At 47.5% G+C, this 18,569-nt stretch overlaps 1 protein-coding gene across 6 annotated transcripts in view; it reads left to right on the forward strand.

Moving 5' to 3' along the window:
* CHD2 (chromodomain helicase DNA binding protein 2) overlaps nucleotides 1–18,569 on the forward strand; it is a 69,062-nt gene that overhangs the window by 33,448 nt on the left and 17,045 nt on the right. For all 6 annotated transcript variants that reach the window (XM_080982080.1, XM_080982079.1, XM_080982082.1 and 3 more), the window contains 14 exons: nucleotides 194–318; nucleotides 1,772–1,988; nucleotides 3,013–3,102; nucleotides 4,309–4,499; nucleotides 5,355–5,543; nucleotides 6,662–6,824; nucleotides 7,942–8,094; nucleotides 9,213–9,284; nucleotides 10,063–10,212; nucleotides 11,796–11,944; nucleotides 12,090–12,186; nucleotides 16,061–16,153; nucleotides 16,685–16,858; nucleotides 18,332–18,507. In XM_080982080.1, the coding sequence (XP_080838206.1) occupies nucleotides 194–318; nucleotides 1,772–1,988; nucleotides 3,013–3,102; nucleotides 4,309–4,499; nucleotides 5,355–5,543; nucleotides 6,662–6,824; nucleotides 7,942–8,094; nucleotides 9,213–9,284; nucleotides 10,063–10,212; nucleotides 11,796–11,944; nucleotides 12,090–12,186; nucleotides 16,061–16,153; nucleotides 16,685–16,858; nucleotides 18,332–18,507 (2,039 nt within the window). The remainder of the gene's footprint in view (nucleotides 1–193; nucleotides 319–1,771; nucleotides 1,989–3,012; nucleotides 3,103–4,308; nucleotides 4,500–5,354; nucleotides 5,544–6,661; nucleotides 6,825–7,941; nucleotides 8,095–9,212; nucleotides 9,285–10,062; nucleotides 10,213–11,795; nucleotides 11,945–12,089; nucleotides 12,187–16,060; nucleotides 16,154–16,684; nucleotides 16,859–18,331; nucleotides 18,508–18,569) is intronic.

The following is an 18,569-nucleotide window of genomic DNA, read 5'->3' on the forward strand; positions in this document are numbered from 1 at the left end:
GAAGGCCCTCGGTGTTGGATCTCAGTCTGGGTGGAGACGCTCCTTCAGGTATACTGGACCGAGGCCGTTTAGGGCTTTAAAGGTCAGCACCTAGACTTGGAGAACCTGCATGGAGAACCTGATTGCCCTTTCCAACTTTCAAACCCTTCAGTTTTATTCAGTTGACCAAGAGTCGATTATCTTGCCTTCCCAGGTGCTGAAGCAGAGGCCTCGATTCGTTGCCTTGAAGAAACAGCCAGCTTACATTGGTGGTGAGAACCTGGAGCTCCGAGACTACCAGCTGGAAGGCCTCAATTGGCTGGCTCACTCATGGTGCAAGTAGGTGAAAGGAAGTTGGCTGGAGGGATGATTGGGTTTGAACTTGAGAGTGAATCCAAGCTTTTCGGGACCCTTTTCCTTGGCTTTCCCCAGTGTTGTTCAACCTGGGCTGGTGGTGGTGGTTCACCTGCAAATCACAGGCATTCTCTGTTGTCATCAGAATGGGCAGGGGGCTGCTTTATCCTAAGTCAGACCTTTGGTCCATTTAGCTCAACGTTGTCTACACTGACTGGCAGCATCTCTCTGGGGGTTTCAGAACAGTGTGTGTATGTCTTTCCCAGCCGTATCTGAAAATGGCATGGATTTAAGCTGGGACCTTCTGCATGCAGAGCAAATGCTTTGTCACAGAGTTACAGCCCAAAGCCCAGATTTGGGATGTGTTCCTATCCATGCCTATGGTCCACTTAACTTCACCTTTTGTTGTGCCCCTGGCATGCGGACCTGGGAGGTTAGCTATGAAGGAGTGTGGCCCTCCAGCTGAAAAAGATCCCCCACCCCTGGTGTAGACAAATGCTGAGCTAGATAGTCAGCTTCCTTTGCGATTACCCTTATGAAGCATGTACATTTCTGAAAAATCTACTGCTTCTGTATATTCAGTGACTGGGGCCCATTTTTTTTTTTAATAGTTACCCACTGAACAGAGTTGTTGTTTTGGGGATATAATTGTTGGAGGTGGATGGGAAGTGCCTGCGTTTTCCTGAGCTCTTTGCAGGATGGTTTGGATAAAAAAGCAATTAATAAACGAACTAGAAGTACCTGCCAAATGTGCAAATCTGTTTTCTTAAAAAAGAAAAGAAAAGGAGACTTTGACCTGTGCTGAGAACATTATATAGTTGTTAAAAGGTTTTTTTTAAAAAAGTAAGCATGAGACATGCTCTTAAAGGGAGATGCCCTCTTCCCCCAAATCTGTAATACTAATATACAGTTTTATCTGATGAGAAATGCAGGCTATTCCAAAAAAGAATGTTCTTAAGGTACTTTGCATTTTTGCAATGCAATCTTTAATACAACTTTGTGGAGGTCTTGGAAGCCTCACCAGGACCCTGCTAAAATCTCTTTCCTCCCCCTTTCCCTTTCCTGGAAAGCAAGAAATGGCTCCTTTGGCTATTGGCTTGGTCAATAGGAATCAGTTGGTGGATTTATTGTGGATTCTTTTACGCTGCTACTCATGTGTGCAAGATACTTGTGGTATCCACACAATGTTGTCCTCATCAAAATGTTTCTGCAGAGTTGGGTTAAAACAAAACAAAAAACCCTTTCTGTATTTTCCACGAAAACAGTAAATCTGAATTAAAAGAGGAAAATAAGTAGGACAGTGTTTTGATTAGGATGACATGCATGAAGAAGCAGCATAAACCTTCTGGCTTATACCAGAAAGGCGTTGGAAATGTGAGCTGACCAGTGAGTCATGGGCATTGATCGTTTCCTCCTCTCCTCTCCTGTGTCCTTTCAGGAGCAACAGCGTCATCCTGGCAGATGAGATGGGCTTAGGGAAAACCATCCAGACCATCTCTTTCCTCTCCTACCTCTTCCATCAGCACCAGCTGTACGGCCCCTTCGTGATCGTGGTGCCCTTGTCGACGCTGACCTCCTGGCAGAGGGAGTTTGAGATCTGGGCCCCGGAGATCAATGTGGTCGTCTATATCGGAGATCAGATGAGCAGGAACGCTGTAAGCTACAGCCCAAGAAGCTGGGTTAACAGAGAACGTGCAAATGGGATCGTATCTCGGGGTGGGTTTTGCAAACACAGGGTCAAAAAAACTCAGCATTCCTGAAGGACTGGGCTGCCAGTGCATTGAACAGATAATTACTTTTGTAAAAACTACAAACTGTTTCATGTCAATGTGTTTGGCTTTTCTAAAGAAGTAGTAATGCAAAGTGAATGTTGAATCTCCTCCCCAAGGCAAGCCTATATTGACTGTGCAATCATTATTTCTCTTTTTTCCTTATTTGTATTCCCCTTATTTGTAAGAAAGTGCTGAAGCCCCACAAGAAATCTTGGCATACATTCAAATTTGGGGAATATTGTATTAGTTTTCCTCACTACCATATTGGCCTGAATATAAGCCGCACCCGCAAATAAGCTGCGCCTTTAAAATTCAAGGGGAAAAAAAAAAAAAGACAACAACCTGATTATAAGCCGCTCCCTTAAAATTGGGTTACAGACTGAAAATTGCTGTGGTTCGTAGAATTGTAACTCCGAGCCAATTTTAAGCCTTTGATCTTGCAAGCCTGAAAAAGTTATCGTACAATCGCTAAAATCGCAAATCGCTATTGAATTGCTGTCCGCAGGCACTCACACCCGTAAATGGCCAATGTAGAAGAAAACCCTACGGGTTAATTGCACAACAGTCTCAAGCTCGCAAACCAGCAATAAAACATTTTTTTCTTCTGTTTTACCGTATGTCTGTTTCAGCAGTGATATCATAAAAGCCCATTTTTGTAAGGTCACAAATTTAAGCTGCACTTTAACTTCACGGTTGGAATTTGGAAGAAAAAAAGTGCGGCTTATATTCGGGCCAATTCGGTATCATGCTAGCACTGCTTTCCTTTCACACTGATGGAGCAGCTGCTTTGCATGCTGAAGGTCCCAGGTCCAATCCTTGGCCTCTCTGGGCAGAGCTAGGAAAGACCCCCATCTAAGAATGTGCCTTGCAGATGAAGCTCATGCCTGAACTTTTGCCTCCTCCTCAGATCCGTGAGTATGAGTGGATCCACGCGCAGACCAAACGGTTGAAGTTCAACGTGCTCATCACAACGTACGAGATTCTCCTGAAGGACAAGGTGATTGCGTAGGCGAGGGCAGGACTGTTGTCTTTCTCCTTGGAAACGGGCACTCCTTCGTATACCACTGGTGACGAGAACCTCCTCCTTGTTTTCATTGGCTCTCCTCTTGCAAAACGTCTGTGTTCAATGGTACATCTTCAGCTTAAAAACAGGGCATGTTAAATGAATTGCGGAGCAAGGATTTTAACCTGGGTCTTCCGGGCCACAAGGGACTCTGATTTGTTAACGCAGCTTCCTTCTCTCCATGCAGCTCCTTCCTAGGTTGCAATACTTGGGGGGGCCAAGTACCCTCTGTAAAAGGCGGCTTGCTTGCTTTGTGTCCTTCAAGGCACCATAGATCTCCTCCTTGCTCCCAGAGACACAGCACTTAAGTTTTGCCCTGCTCTGAAGTTGCCATTCAGACATGGAGGATAAGGCAGCTAGCCATGATGGCTCGGCCCTGCTGCTACCATCAGAGGCAGGACAGTTCTGAATATGCTGGAAGGGGAGAGAGTGCTCATGTGCTTGAGGGTATCCAGCTTTCCTGAAATGGGAAGGGGGCCAGGTCTCAGCGGCAGAGCAGATGAGTTAGGTGCAGAAAATCCCCAGCTCAATTCCTGGTATTTCCAGTTAAAAAACAAGCTGGTTTCAGAGGATGGGAAAGTTCTCCTTCTGCCCAAGACTACAAGGAGTTGCTACCAGTCAGAGTAGACAATTCAGAGCAGGATAGAACTGCTGTTGGTATGTGGGCAGAGTGTGTAGCCTAGAACTTCCCCCAGAATCCTCTGCAACACACTGTGGCCCCACCTGCATTATAAAGCAGTATCCTATCCCTTTAAACAGTCAGGACTTCCCCCTAAAGCACCCTGGGAACTGTAATCTGTTAAGGGTGCTGAGAGTTGTTAGGAGACCCCTGGTCCCCTCACAGAGCTACAGTTCTCAAGAGTTCCCTGGGAAGAGTGACAGATGGTTAAACCGTTCTGGGAATTGTAGCTCTGTGAGGATAGTAGGGGCTGCCTAACAATTCTCAGCACAAACTACAGCTCCCATGATTCTTTGGGAGAAGCCGTGGCTGTTTAAAGTGGTATCATAGTGCTTTAAATGGAGACGGGGCCTGCGATTTTCTGGGGGGCCAGTGTGCAGAGTTCCTTCGGCAGATGTGGAAAAGAGCTTGCCGGAAAAGCTAGTAGGTTTGAAAAAGACCTTGTTGATGTGTTGCTCTAGACCGTTCTGGGGAGCATTAACTGGGCCTTCTTGGGTGTGGACGAAGCGCATCGCTTGAAGAACGACGACTCCTTGCTGTACAAGACGTTGATCGACTTCAAGTCGAACCACCGGCTGCTCATCACTGGGACGCCCCTTCAGAATTCTCTCAAAGAGCTCTGGTCCCTGCTGCATTTTATCATGCCGGAGAAGTAAGCCTCCTTACTATACATCAAAAGTTACACCTGCCTCCAGGGCAAATGGAACACAAAGGGCGCAGAGCGGTGGGAGCATGAGAGTTTGGAAGAAGCTGTGGGGGTATGTGTGTGTTATGAGATACTGCAGAGGGAGCCACCAAAAGTGCAGGGATGGGTTTTCTGAGCAGTCTCTTAAGCCTTCCTTCCTTGGTTCCTTTTTTGGAAAGGGCTCCTAGACCCTAAGGTCAAAAGTGAACTTGCATGCTTCTAATCCTTAATGCAGCAAGAGTTGGCTTGAAAGGACATTGCCAGTGGCAGCTTTTAACGTGGCTGGGCAGAGAGCTCCGTACTGGGCAGGGGGCTCTGTATAGAGTTCCTTGCCCCCTGCCCCCCGTGATTAGCAGCAGAAGAAAAATAGAGAATAAGATAAAAAAAAGAGATGCAAATGTACTCAACAGAGCTCCAGTTCTTCCAAGCACAGAAAATGGCATAGGGGTTTGTGGCTGAGTGTGAGTGCATGCATGGACATGGGTGTGTGTGTGCGAGCATGTGCCCAGGTGAGTGTGGATCCAAGTGTGTGTGCCTGTGAGTACGAGCGTGCATATACGTGAGTGTGCAGACTCAGGGAGGATCCCCAGCACCTGCCCCTTTCATCTCCACCCTGCAGCCTCTTTACTTCCTTGCCAACACAAAGTGAGAATCTGCTGCAGATGGTTTTGAAAGCAATTCTGTTCTGAACCTGCAAACTAGTGCAGAATTTGGGTAGCCTTTGATATGTTTTGAGGGTGGGTGGGTCAGAAAGAGGAGGAAGAGGGAGTCCTGCCAGCTCATCTTCACCGCCCCTTTTTTGTGCCCTGTTCTCACTGTCAGGTTTGAGCTGTGGGAAGATTTTGAAGACGACCATGGGAAAGGGCGCGAGAACGGCTACCAGAGCCTCCACAAAGTCTTGGAGCCATTCCTCCTGCGCAGAGTGAAGAAGGACGTGGAGAAATCACTCCCTGCCAAAGTGGAACAGATCCTGCGGGTGGAGATGTCTGCCTTGCAGAAACAGTATTACAAGTAGGTGCCTGGTGTCACGGCCAGGACTTGCCAGAGGCTGTGCTGCAAGAAAGATTCTCAGTACACCTCAATGCACCATGGGGAATAAGATTATTAGATAAAGGCCCCTGTGAACCCCAATATCACCCCACAACCCGAAGAGGTTGCCTGATGTATCTCTGTGTGATTTATCCTTTCCCCATCTTTGCATGTGATTTGGAGCATTTGTTTCCCTCCTGATGCAAAGATGGAGTAGCATTAGCTACCCACAGGAAGTTCTCTGTTGCATCTCTGCATGAGTCACTGCTAGAGTCCTATCTGGGCCAGTGACTCGTGTAAGAGCACAGGAGCCAGGTTCCTCCAATAGTAGTAGTTTTTGCTCCTGGCATCCTCTTTGCCAGCCTGGTCACCCTCCAGATGTTTGGGCCACAAGTTCCACCAGCTTCAGCCACCTGTGGTCCAAACTGTCTGAAGGGTAGCAGGTTGACAGCAGCACAAAACCCTTTCAGCTTTACAAGTGGCTTCCCAAGTTTTAATTCAAAACCAATGAGTCCCTCTGCTTTCTAGAAGACACGGGGTTTGTGTAACGTCAGGCTGTTTAAATTGCAAGTGGCAAAAGCTGCATTGTGGATGTCCTTAAATTCCAGGACCATTAGGAAGCAGGGAATGCCTTTCATAGTTATAAGTGAAATCTGCTGCAAAATGCAGCAGTATGGAGTGTGCCCGGCCAGCCACACCCTCTTCCAGGATACTCCATTCCATTCTCCCCTGCCCCCCTTTTATCCTCCCATGAAATTTCTGTGTTCGTGGCACTTTCTCTGTTTTCATAGTTCTCATTTGGAGGGCCCTCCCGCCACCTCAAATACCTTGAGGGTTTTCCTCCTAAATATTGTCTTTTGTACTTTTGCAAACCTCCTGGTGATACCTTTGCTTTGAGCATGATTGCTACAATTGTGGCTGGATTCAGGACCTATGCTCACATATGAATTCCTTACTTCCCTTGTGCTCAGTCTCTGTGAACTTGCAGCACACCCACTTGGTTAGGATTGTCTCCCCAAGTCCCCTTATTAGCCAGCCTTGGATGTAACACAGTTGGGAGTTCATGTCTCCTGACGCCCCGTTCCCGGCTTGCTCTGCAGGTGGATTTTAACACGCAACTACAAAGCGCTCTCTAAAGGCACGCGCGGGAGCACGTCCGGCTTCCTGAACATCGTGATGGAGCTGAAGAAGTGTTGCAACCACTGCTATCTGATCAAGGCCCCTGAGGAGAATGAGAGGGAGAATAGGCAGGAGCTGCTGCTGGTGGGTAACGTGGAGGGAGGGAGGGGGACAGCAAGGAGGGAGCACATTGGCCCATGTGCTGGTTACATAAGCCTGGGGTGCGGCTGCATTCAGAATGGTGCTGCACAGCCGCTTCACTTCAGCAAGGTCTTGCAGAGTTGGAGAAGGGTCAGAAAAGGGCAAACCAAACAGTCAAGGGCATGGAGCAACTTTCCACTATGAGGAAAGATTGCCGCATTTGGGACTTTTTTTTTTTTAGCTTAAAGACAAGTAAGAGGCAACATGATAGACGTTTATACAATATGCAGCATATAGTTAAACTGTGGAACTCCCTCCCACTTGAGGCACTGATGGTCACCAACTTGGATGGCTTTAAAAGAGGACTGGGCAAATTCATGGAGGAGTAGACTTTATCAGTGGTACTAGCCATAGCGGATATGCTTGGCCGCCATGCTTCTTACCACAGGGGGAGAGAGTGCTCTTGCACTTGAATCCTGGTTGACTGTTTCCCACAGCCAATCTGAGAACAGGATGCTGGACTAAATGGCCCATTGGCCTGATCCAATAGGCCCTTCTTATGTTCCCCGTTGCACACTGCTTCTGGACATCTGCTTTGTTAAATGTGTACAGATGTGTAACATTTGTATAGCAGTTTTAAGTGTTTGAAATCCTTCACATGCATTGTCTAGCTGTAATCCACGGGAGAGCTCCATAAGGCTCCGTTAGGCTACATTCCAGTAGCCCCACACGACCCAGAGGTTTCCTCACACCTAATTTCTTCACCCAGGCAAGCAGAATCACAATGCAGGAATGCTTTCCAGTCATGCAGAAGTACTTGAGCAGGATATGTGAGGTCTGTGGCCTGGGGCGAGTCCTAAGGGCCAGATAGATTTTCTTAGAGGGTCATACTTGGCCCCTGGCTCTTAAGGTCTCCACCTCTGCTGTAAGTTAAGCCAGCAGCATTGTCATCCATATTACAGATGGAGACACTGAGGCTAAGACAGATCGGCTTGCCTGAATCCCCCCTTGTCAGTTCATGGCTGACTAGGCGAGATTCAAACGAGGGATCTTCCTGATTTGTAGGGCTCAGTCCAGGTTTGGAAGCGCCATTTGCAAATGACCACCATGTCCCCTTCAGTCTTTAATCAGGAGCAGTGGGAAGCTCATCCTCCTGGACAAACTGCTGAGCAGGCTGCGCGAGAGGGGCAACCGAGTCCTCATCTTCTCCCAGATGGTGAGAATGCTGGACATCTTGGCAGAGTATCTGGCCATCAAGCACTACCCTTTCCAGGTGAGGCTGCCATGGGTGAAACAGGCACAAGCTGCTGGCTTAGTTGGTTCAAAGGCGACGGTCTCAGATAAGCTTCAGATGTGGAAACCAAAGGTGCATGGAAAGAAAAGGAGGGGATGATGCATTTTGTATTTTTATTATTGAATTTATACCCCACCCTTCCTCCGCAAAGAATCCGTGTACACCTTAGGCATCACACATAGGTCTGCAGAGGACTTCCTTCTGATGTTAAGATACTGTGGGCATACAGAGACAGTGTACGGTTTCCTGAGAATCTCAGCTTTTATTTTAAAGCAAGCAAGTTTCTAGTCCTTATGGTGTTCAGGGGGCACATCTCAGCCCGGCAAAAGTACTTTTTAACTGGAGACATTTGCTGCTTTGGTCTGGGACTTCATCCAGTGAAGCTGAATGTTGGAATATTCAGGGTGGATAGGAGAAAGTCATTCTTCATGCAGCGCATCATTGAACTGTGGAACTCACTGTCACTGGAGGCAGGCTTTAAAAGAGGATTGGACCAATGCATGGAGGAGAAGGCTATCAATGACTACTAATCGCAAGGGCTGTGCTCTTCTTCCATGGTGAGAGGCAGTAATGCTTCTGAATACCAGAAGCCACAGGGCGGAGAGTTCTCTTGGCCTTGGGTCCTGCTTCCCACAGCCATCTGGTTAGCCTCTGTGAGAACAGGATGCTGGACTAGATGGGCCATTTTCCTGATCCAGAAGGGCTCTTCTTACATCCTTATGGGACCCTCTGCACTGAAATCTGCCACTGAGCTTTCCCCTATCCATGTGGCCTCTTGTGTCTTACGCCTTTTTTTTAAATAAGCGCTTCCACAAGCAGTTCCTGGCTCAGGGCTTGTAATGGGAGCTGTGGAGTCACCTGGTGCCTGTTGAGGCTTCCCGGGCACCGTCCCCTGCGGCAACAAGGTTATTTTTAATCACTGTTATTTTTAAAGTGTTGCCTTGCTCCAAGCTGGTAGAAGCTGGACAGGGATTTGAGTTTCTGAATTATCCGCTGCAGCAGTACCCAGGGTATTGTTTTTGTGTGAGTGTGTGTAAGTGTGTAAAAGCAGTGATTCCACTAGTGTCCTTTGATTCAATCACTGTTGTTCTTTGCAGCGCCTGGACGGCTCAATCAAAGGCGAGATCCGAAAGCAGGCGCTGGATCACTTCAATGCTGACGGCTCAGAGGTAATGATCATTGTGACCTGCCCATTCAGAGGGAGGGCAGCAGCTGGCAGGGTCTTCTGAGGGGAGGCAGCGAGTACCACAAGAAAGGGGATGTCATATTTATCATCTTTATCAGCCATTTGTCGCTGATAAAGATGGTGGATTACACCGAAATGGCGAAAATGACCGGGAATATCAGAAACCAGGAAGATAGAAACTTTAACAAGGAATGGGGACAATTTATAAGCTATCAAAGAGAACACTGTAAACAACTAAAAATCTTTGGCAGGATTACAGTAACACTTGTAATGTATGAAAAACTGAGGTAAAAATGGATTTTTAAGATAAATAGAGAAACTATAAGATGCAATAAAAAAAAGTTTGACAATGGAAACCATGGAGGCGTGGAGGGAAGTCTAAGGGTTCAGGGAATCCTATATGTGTATGATTAATGTTTAAATTCAAATGTATATTGTAAAACTGAATAAAAAAATTTAAAAGGAAGAAAAAAAAGAAAGGGGATATCGTTGCAAACGTTTTGCAAAGAGTTTTTTGGGAGATTGAAACTTTTCCTTTCTATCCAAGCTTTGTCCTTGGCTAGCCGGCCAGATTTCTTTTTCAGCCTCTTATCAGAAACATCCCTGTGCAGAAATCTGCCCTCTAGTTCCCCAAAGGTTTTCCCTCCAAAGGAATATGTGTGTCTATGTGTGCAGTTATTGCATTGCAAATCACTTCTTTGGAATGCCTCAGGGAAGCAATTCATGTGCTTAGCACTGGGGCCTTTTTTTCTCCTCCTCAGGACTTCTGTTTCCTCCTGTCCACGCGAGCTGGTGGCCTGGGGATTAACTTGGCCTCTGCCGACACGGTGGTCATTTTCGACTCGGACTGGAACCCTCAGAATGACTTGCAGGCTCAGGCCCGGGCTCACCGGATAGGGCAGAAGAAGCAGGTCAGAGAAAGAGCCGAAGCTCTCATGTTGCAGCCATGGATGGGTGGCAGCAGCCCCTAAGATTCTGGAACGCCCACAAAGTTCCTGCAGGCCGTTTTCCTGGGGTGTTTTTCTTCGGACATGACAGTTACCTCTTAGTTCTGTGCCAGTTGCTTTCTTCATTCCGTAGGTGGAGAGGGAGACGGAAAGATAGGATTTGAGGTAACACCAGGAGAAAGGGATATTTTCTGCCCTATTTCAGTCATGGAATCCTTTTTTTGTTTTTTTAGAGGTTTAATAAGATGCTGTTATTCATTGTTATTATTTAATTTCTATCCTGTCCTTTCTCCCAAGGGTGCCCAGGGCGGCAAACATCTAAAAATGTAAAAGAGGATCGGACAGATTCATGGAGGAGTTTTAAATTGGTTTTTAAAAACAATATGAAGACCAATTAAAAAAAACCATTTGAAAATCATCTAATAACAGTCGTGGCTCTCCCCAAAGAATTCGTTTGTTGGGAGACCCCCTGTTTCTCTCCCAGAGCTATATCCCCGGTTTTCTGGGAGGAGGGATTGATTGTTAAACCTCCCTGGAATTGTAGCTCTGTAAAGGGAATAGGGCAGGCATGGCCAAACTTGGCCCTCCAGCTGTTTGGGACTACAGTTCCCATCATCCTTGACCACCGGTCCTGTTAGCTAGGGATAATGGGAGTTGTAGTCCCAAAACAGCTGGAGGGCCAAGTTTGGCCATGCCTGGAGTAGGGGGTCTCCCAACTACCGTATTCTTCGCCCTATAGGACGCACTTTTTCCCCTCCAAAAACGAAGGGGAAATGTGTGTGCGTCCTATGGGGCGAATGCAGCCCGCTGTCCCCGGACCTGGTTTGGAGGCTGGTGGCGGGGAGAAGCCCGCTTCTCCCTGCCGCCAGCCCCACAAGCTGGGGGACAGCTTCGCGCAGCTCTCCGCAAGCCATGGGAGCCCGGCGCTTGCGGAGAGCTGCCTGTTCTGGGGGCTGGGGTCGGGGGAAGCTCGGGCTTCCCCCGCCCCAGCCCCGCGCCTGGGGGGAAAATAATGTTTTCCCCCTTTATCCCCCCCCCCAAAATTAGGTGCATCCTATGGGCCGGTGCGTCCTATAGCGCGAAAAATACGGTACTCTCAGCACCCTTACCAAACTACACTTCCCAGGATACTTTGAGGGAAGCCATGACCATTTAAAGTGGTATCATAGTGGTTTAAATGTATGGTGCAGAAGGGAGACTTTGTAGAGAGGTAATTCCACAGTTGGTTCAGACCTCTACTTTAGAAGCAGCCACGGTCGTATAGAGCTCTTCAGCATTAAGGGGAAACAAAACCTCTAAGCTGTTTACATGTGGCACCTCCTTCGAGCTCCTCTGGCTTGAAGGGCAGGAGTCAGGGGCAAAGTAGTAGCTCATCAAGCAGAAGGACCCCATAGGTTCTGTCTTTGTCATCTTGAATTAAAAAGATGTTGCATTTACAGGAGAAAGAAAAGCTTTTGGCTTTCATGCTCTGGGGTAAGAGAGGAACCGTGATCTGACTCTCTGGGAAATGGAGCTTTTATCTGTACCCTTCCCCCTCCCCCCCGCAGGTGAATATTTATCGATTGGTTACGAAGGGGACGGTGGAAGAAGAGATTATAGAAAGAGCCAAGAAGAAGATGGTATTAGACCATCTGGTGATACAGCGCATGGACACCACTGGACGAACTGTTCTGGACAACAACTCTGGCAGATCCAAGTAAGGGGGATGAGAGAGGATGGGGACAGGTTCTCTTGAGGACTACAGATCCAAACTAACTAGTCTCTCTTGGTGTATATCAGCCTTCCTTGAGATGCTGCCCTCCAGTAGGTCCAACGTCCACTTCCTTCTTGTTCCCTTGCAGCACAAACCCTTTCAACAAAGAGGAGCTGACGGCCATCTTGAAGTTCGGTGCGGAAGACCTGTTCAAAGAGCTGGAAGGGGAAGAGTCTGAGCCACAGGTGAGCCCAGCCGGAAGGGTTTTTGGTTGGCACACTTTGTTAGAGATGGTTTCCCCTCTGAAGGTTGTATTCAAAGCTACAGTGGTACCTTGGTTTTCAAACGTCTTCGTCGACGAACATTTCGGTTTTCGAACACCGTAAACACAGAAGTAAATGCTTCGGTTTTCAGACGTGCCTCAGAAGTTGAACTGGAAATGCTGCTTCCGTATTGAGTTTTCCGTTTTGAGGCTTCCATACTGAGTTTCAGTTTTGGAACTCGAATGGTCTTCTGGAACGGATTACGTTCAAAAACCGAGGTGCCACTGTAGTCCTACCCAGACCAGGCTCACAAATCAAATCAAATCAAATCTTTATTGTTACAGTCAATGACCAGTATTCAATAGACCCATGAAAGTTATTAGAGCTAAGATAGTTGCGTTAATTTCAGTGAGTTTACTCTGAGCAGGACCATCCCAATGAAAAGGAAATGCAAGAAAGCAAAGTGGCTGTCCAACGAGGCCTTACAAATAGCGGGGGAGAGAAGGCAAGCAAAATGCGAGGGAGATAGTGAAAGATACAGGAAATTGAATGCAGATTTCAAAAAAATAGCAAGGAGAGACAAGAAGGCCTTCTTAAACGAGCAATGTAAAGAAATAGAGGAAAACAACAGAATGGGAAGAACCAGAGATCTGTTCAAGAAAATTGGAGATATGAAAGGAACATTTCGTACAAAGATTACCATGATAAAGGACAAAAGTGGTAAGGACCTAACAGAAGCAGAAGACATCAAGAAGAGGTGGCAAGAATACATAGAGGAATTGTACCAGAAAGATATGGATGGCTCGTACACCCTAGGTAGTGTGGTTGCTGACCTTGAGCCAGACATCCTGGAGAGTGAAGTCAAATGGGCCTTAGAAAGCACTGCAAATAACAAGGCCAGTGGAAGTGATGATATTCCAGCTGAACTATTTAAAATTTAAAAGATGATGCTAAGGTGCTACACTCAATATGCCAGCAAGTTTGGAAAACTCAGCAGTGGCCAGAGGATTGGAGAAGATCAGTCTACATCCCAATCCCAAAGAAGGGCAGTGCCAAAGAATGCTCCAACTACCGCACAATTGCACTCATTTCACACGCTAGCAAGGTTATGCTTAAAATTCTACAAGGAAGGCTCAAGCAGTATGTGGACCGAGAACTCCCAGAAGTGCAAGCTGGATTTAGAAGAGGCAGAGGAACCAGAGACCAAATTGCAAACATGCGCTGGATTATGGAGAAAGCTAGAGAGTTCCAGAAAGACATCTACTTCTGCTTCATTGACTATGCAAAAGCCTTTGACTGTGTTGAGCACAGCAAACTATGGCAAGTTCTTAAAGAAATGGGAGTGCCTGATCACCTCATCTGTCTCCTGAGAAATCTCTATGTGGGACAAGAAGCTACAGTTAGAACTGGATATGGAGCAACTGATTGGTTCAAAATTGGGAAAGGAGTATGACAAGGCTGTATATTGTCTCCCTGCTTATTCAACTTATATGCAGAATTCATCATGCGAAAGGCTGGGCTGGGTGAATCCCTAGCCGGAATTAAGATTGCCAGAAGAAATATCAACAATCTCAGATATGCAGATGACACAACTTTGATGGCAGAAAGTGAGGAGGAATTAAAGAACCTATTATTGAGGGTGAAAGAGGAGAGTGCAAAATATGGTCTGAAACTCAACATCAAAAAAACGAAGATCATGGCCACTGGTCCCATCACCTCCTGGCAAAGAGAGGGGGAAGAGATGGAGGCAGTGAGAGATTTTACTTTCTTGGGCTCCATGATCACTGCAGATGGTGACAGCAGCCACAAAATTAAAAGACACCTGCTTCTTGGGAGAAAAGCAATGACAAACCTAGACAGCATCTTAAAAAGTAGAGACATCACCTTGCCAACAAAGGTCCGTATAGTAAAAGCTATGGTTTTCCCAGTAGTGATGTATGGAAGTGAAAGCTGGACCATAAAGAAGGCTGATCGCCGAAGAATTGATGCTTTTGAATTATGGTGCTGGAGGTGACTCTTGATAGTCCCATGGACTGCAAGAAGATCAAACCTATCAATTCTTAAGGAAATCAGCCCTGAGTGCTCACTGGAAGGGCAGGTTGTGAAGCTGAGGCTCCAATACTTTGGCCACCTGATGAGAAGAGAAGACTCCCTGGGAAAGACCCTGATGTTGGGAAAGATGGAGGGCACAAGGAGAAGGGGACGACAAGAGGACGAGATGGTTGGATAGTGTTCTTGAAGCTACCAGCATGAGTTTGACCAGACTTCAGGAGGCAGTGGAAGACAGAAGTGCCTGGCGTGCTCTGGTCCATGGGGTCACGAAGAGTCGGACACGACTAAACGACTAAACAACAACAACAACACTCTGAGCAGGATTAATTTTTGATACAAACTTGTATGTTTCTATGATACCAACAGAGGTGAACAACCCCATACCAGTTCCCAAGCTGGTGTCCCACAAGGAATAAATTGATTTCATTCTTTATTCTTTCATTTATAGGATTCCTTACCTACCCCTTTCACCGCAAGGTCCCAGGACAGGTTACGATGATACGATGATATTATAATATGATGATATTATAATACAGTTATAAAATCAAATAAATCAGTTTATGATTGTAAAACTAGCAAGACCATTATAAATGGAACAGGGGACTTTAAATTCAACAAAAGGAAGTGAATCCCCCAAAACAAAATACGGTGGTACCCCGGGTTAAGTGCTTAATTCGTTCCGGAGGTCCGTACTTAACCCGAAACTGTTGTTAACCTGAAGCACCACTTTAGCTAATGGGGCCTCCTGCTGCTGCCGCGCCACCAGAGCACAATTTCTGTTCTCACCCTGAAGCAAAGTTCTTAACCTGAAGCAATATTTCAGGGTTAACGGAGTCTGTAACCTGAAGCGTATGTAACCCGAGGTACCACTGTACCTTAACTTCCAAGGGACAGGGTAAAAGAGGTGTGTCTTCAGCACTGGGTGGAAGCTGTGGAACGATGATGTCAGGCATTGTGGGGAGGGAGTTCTAGAACTGAGGGGCCATCACAGAGAAATCCCTCTCCTTGGCTACAACTGCCAACACTTCTGAAGGTGACGGAGCGACACTTAGGTACTCCTCTGCCGGTAGCCTGGGAGGGCCTGTAGGCAGGGATGGAGACAACTTTTCAGATATTTGGGGTCTTAGTAGTAGTTCCTCTGTGAGCAATGAAGAAAATTATTTGTTGTGAATCTTAATTTCGGTGTTGAAAGGGGCATATTCCTCTACAGTCGTACCTTGGTTGCTGAATGCCTTGGAACTTGTACGTTTTGGCTCCTGAACGATCGAAAACCGGAAGTGAGTGTTCTGATTTTCAAACGATTTTCAGAAACCGAACGTCTGGTGTGGCTTCCGATTGGCTGCAGGACGCTTCTGCAGCCAATCGGAAGCTGTGCCTTGGTTTTCGAACAGTTCCGGGAGTCAAACAGACTCCTGGAACACATTCTGTTCGAGAACCAAGGTACGACTGTACTTTTGAAAGAAGCAAAAACCCCGGGTGTCTTTGCTTTTAGAAAGTTTGGGAAATGCTGGACAATGCTATCCTGTCTCCTTCCATCTCTCTAAAGTCTGACTCAGTATAAGAAATGCACGTAACAATCATTTTATTCAGCAAAGCTGAAATCATGAAATATACGTGTCAGATGCTTCTGCTTTAACTGTGGTTAGCATTAGTTATGGTTTAGCATTACACGCGTTACACAAAGCATCTTAAGCACACTTTTCCCACATCCCACCCCATTGAGTTCATTCTTACTCAATATTCGGTTATTGCAGATTCTCTCTCACAGGCTGTGATTCCCTCCTGTCTTCCCCACCCCTTCCAGGAAATGGACATCGAGGAAATTTTGCGCTTGGCCGAAACCCGAGAGAACGAAGCATCCACAAGCGCCACAGATGAACTTCTGTCTCAGTTCAAGGTATGGACCTGTGTGGGTGGAGCATAAAGCAACATTAGCATGTTTTCAGTTATTATTTATTGAATTTATATCGCAGCCTTTCTCTCCAAGGAACCCAGGGGCAGAGGGTAAGACAATTCAAAAATGAAATGAGAGCATTCTCAAATAGGAGCCCAGGGGTGGAATATGACCAACCCTGTGAAGATGTGATGGTTTCAGATCTTACAAGAAGTACCAGCACAGATGGCAGATACTTCTGCCAGTGCTGTAGAGCAATTGTGTCCAAACTTCGTCCCCACCTCACTCCAGAAAAATTCCCTCAGACACTCATGATTGTGACCCGGGTTCAAATTCCTTCACGGTCCTGGTGGCCTTGGAGAAGGCATGCACTCGCAGCCTCAGGTTCCCTTCGTCTTAGCGGGTTCCTTCTCACACGATGTCATTGTGAGGAGACACACACACACACACACACACAGGCCATGGGATCGGTTCGAAATATTTTTTAACCTGGTGATGAGGAATGAAACCTGGCGGGTGTTTTATCCTTTGTAGGTGGCCAACTTTGCAACGATGGAGGAGGAGGAAGCCGAGTTGGAGGAGAGGTCTCAGAAGGACTGGGACGATATCATCCCGGAGGAGCAGAGGAAGAAGGTGGAGGAGGAGGAGCGGCAGAAGGAACTAGAGGAGATCTACATGCTTCCCAGAATCCGCAGCTCGGCTAAAAAGGTATGGCCAGGGCAGGGCGTATTCTCCTCGATTTGAACCCAGACCAACCACTGCCATGTCCCAACAGCTCTCGTCGGCTTAGAATGTAAGAAGAGCCCAACGCATTCAGGCCAAAAGTCCATCTAGTCCCCCTGCGGCCACTCAGGGGCCTTTGGGAAGCCCGCATGCAGGAGCTGAGTGCAGCAACGCTCTTCTTTTCTACATTTAAGGCACAGAGCCTGCTGCTTCAGTGAGGGACATACGGCATTTATTATTTCCTTCGTGCCCTCTTCACAATGTGGGGCGCTTAATAGGGAGACGTAACCAAAGGCAGGTGCTTGCCCCCAAAGGGTTTATATTATACCGTAACGGAGCCCCTTCCATTTCTCCTCCCACTTGGCTGAAGGGGCGCTGCGCAACTCTCCCTCTCTGCTGAAGCCGGGAGAGTCTTGCTCTCCCGGCTTCAGCAAAAGGAACCTGAAGCCTCCGGAACGCAGCAGGAACTTGCGCTGCGCTCTGAAGCCTTCAGAGCGCAGCGCGAGTTCCCGCTGCACTCCGGAGGCTTCAGGTTCCTTTCGCTGAAGCCAGGAGAGTCTTGCTCTCCAGGCTTCAGCGAAAGCAACGCGAAGCCAAGGAGCCTGCATTCGCTCCACAGGACGCACACACATTTCCCCTTAATTTTTGGAGGGGAAAAAGTGCATCCTATAGAGCGAAAAATACGGTAAATTTAGGAAGTTGGGGACGTCGGAGGCTGGGCTTAAGAGGTGTGAGAGAGGGCAATGCAGGATTGGAGACTGCAGAGTGGGTTAAACGGGTCCCTTGCAGATTTCAGTTTCCCCTCTTGCAAACTCTGCTTTTTGAAATGCAAAGCAGGGCCCCTCCTTGGGAATGAACATAGGAGGCTGACTTACATTGAGCCAGACCATCGAGCTCAGTATCACCTACTCTGGCTGGTAGCTGCTCTCCAGGGGTTCAGACTGATCTCTCCGAGCCTTGCCTAGAGATGCTGGGGATTGAACCTGGAGCCTTCTGCCTGCAAAGCAGATGCTTTACCACTGAGCTGTGGTCCTGTGCCTTTAAGGATTAAGTTTCCACTCCTCATGGTTTGGAATAAAGAGCTGATTTGAATAGCAACAAAGGAAGCTGCCTTAAACCGAGTCAGACCACTGGCTCAGTATTTTCTACACTGGTACCAGCTCTCCAGGGTTTCTGGCAGGGGGCAGTCCCAGCCCTAGCTGGTCTCAAACCCAGGACCTTCCGCATGCAAGCAGATGCTTACCTCTGAACAATGGCCCTTCCTGAACAATTGGCTCTGCTTTTAAAGGTGATAGCCAGCACATCAAAGCTCCAGCAGGACACTGGAAGCCTTTCACCCTCCTCCTCTGCAAAAATATCTGGGGCATCCTGAAGTGATGAGAGCTCAGGGACTAAGATACCTCCTGCTGCAAGCAAGCAAGCAGCCTGGCTGATCTGTTGTCCTTTCTGACCCCATAGGCTCAGGCCAATGACAGCGATTCGGATGTCGAGATGAAGAAAAAGCTGCAGGGGTCGTCCGGCTCGGAGAGCGAGACGGAGGACTCAGACGATGATAAAAGACCCAAACGAAGAGGGCGGCCCCGCAGCGTCCGGAAGGACACGGTGGAAGGCTTCACAGACACGGAAATCAGGAGGTCAGCACTGATGCCTGATGGGGTTTCATCTGCATTTATTCCTCCCCCTGCCCAGGAGTCTT

This window comes from Podarcis pityusensis (assembly GCF_964106645.2).
Source record: "Podarcis pityusensis genome assembly, chromosome: 14".
Classification (NCBI taxonomy): Eukaryota; Metazoa; Chordata; class Lepidosauria; order Squamata; family Lacertidae; genus Podarcis; species Podarcis pityusensis.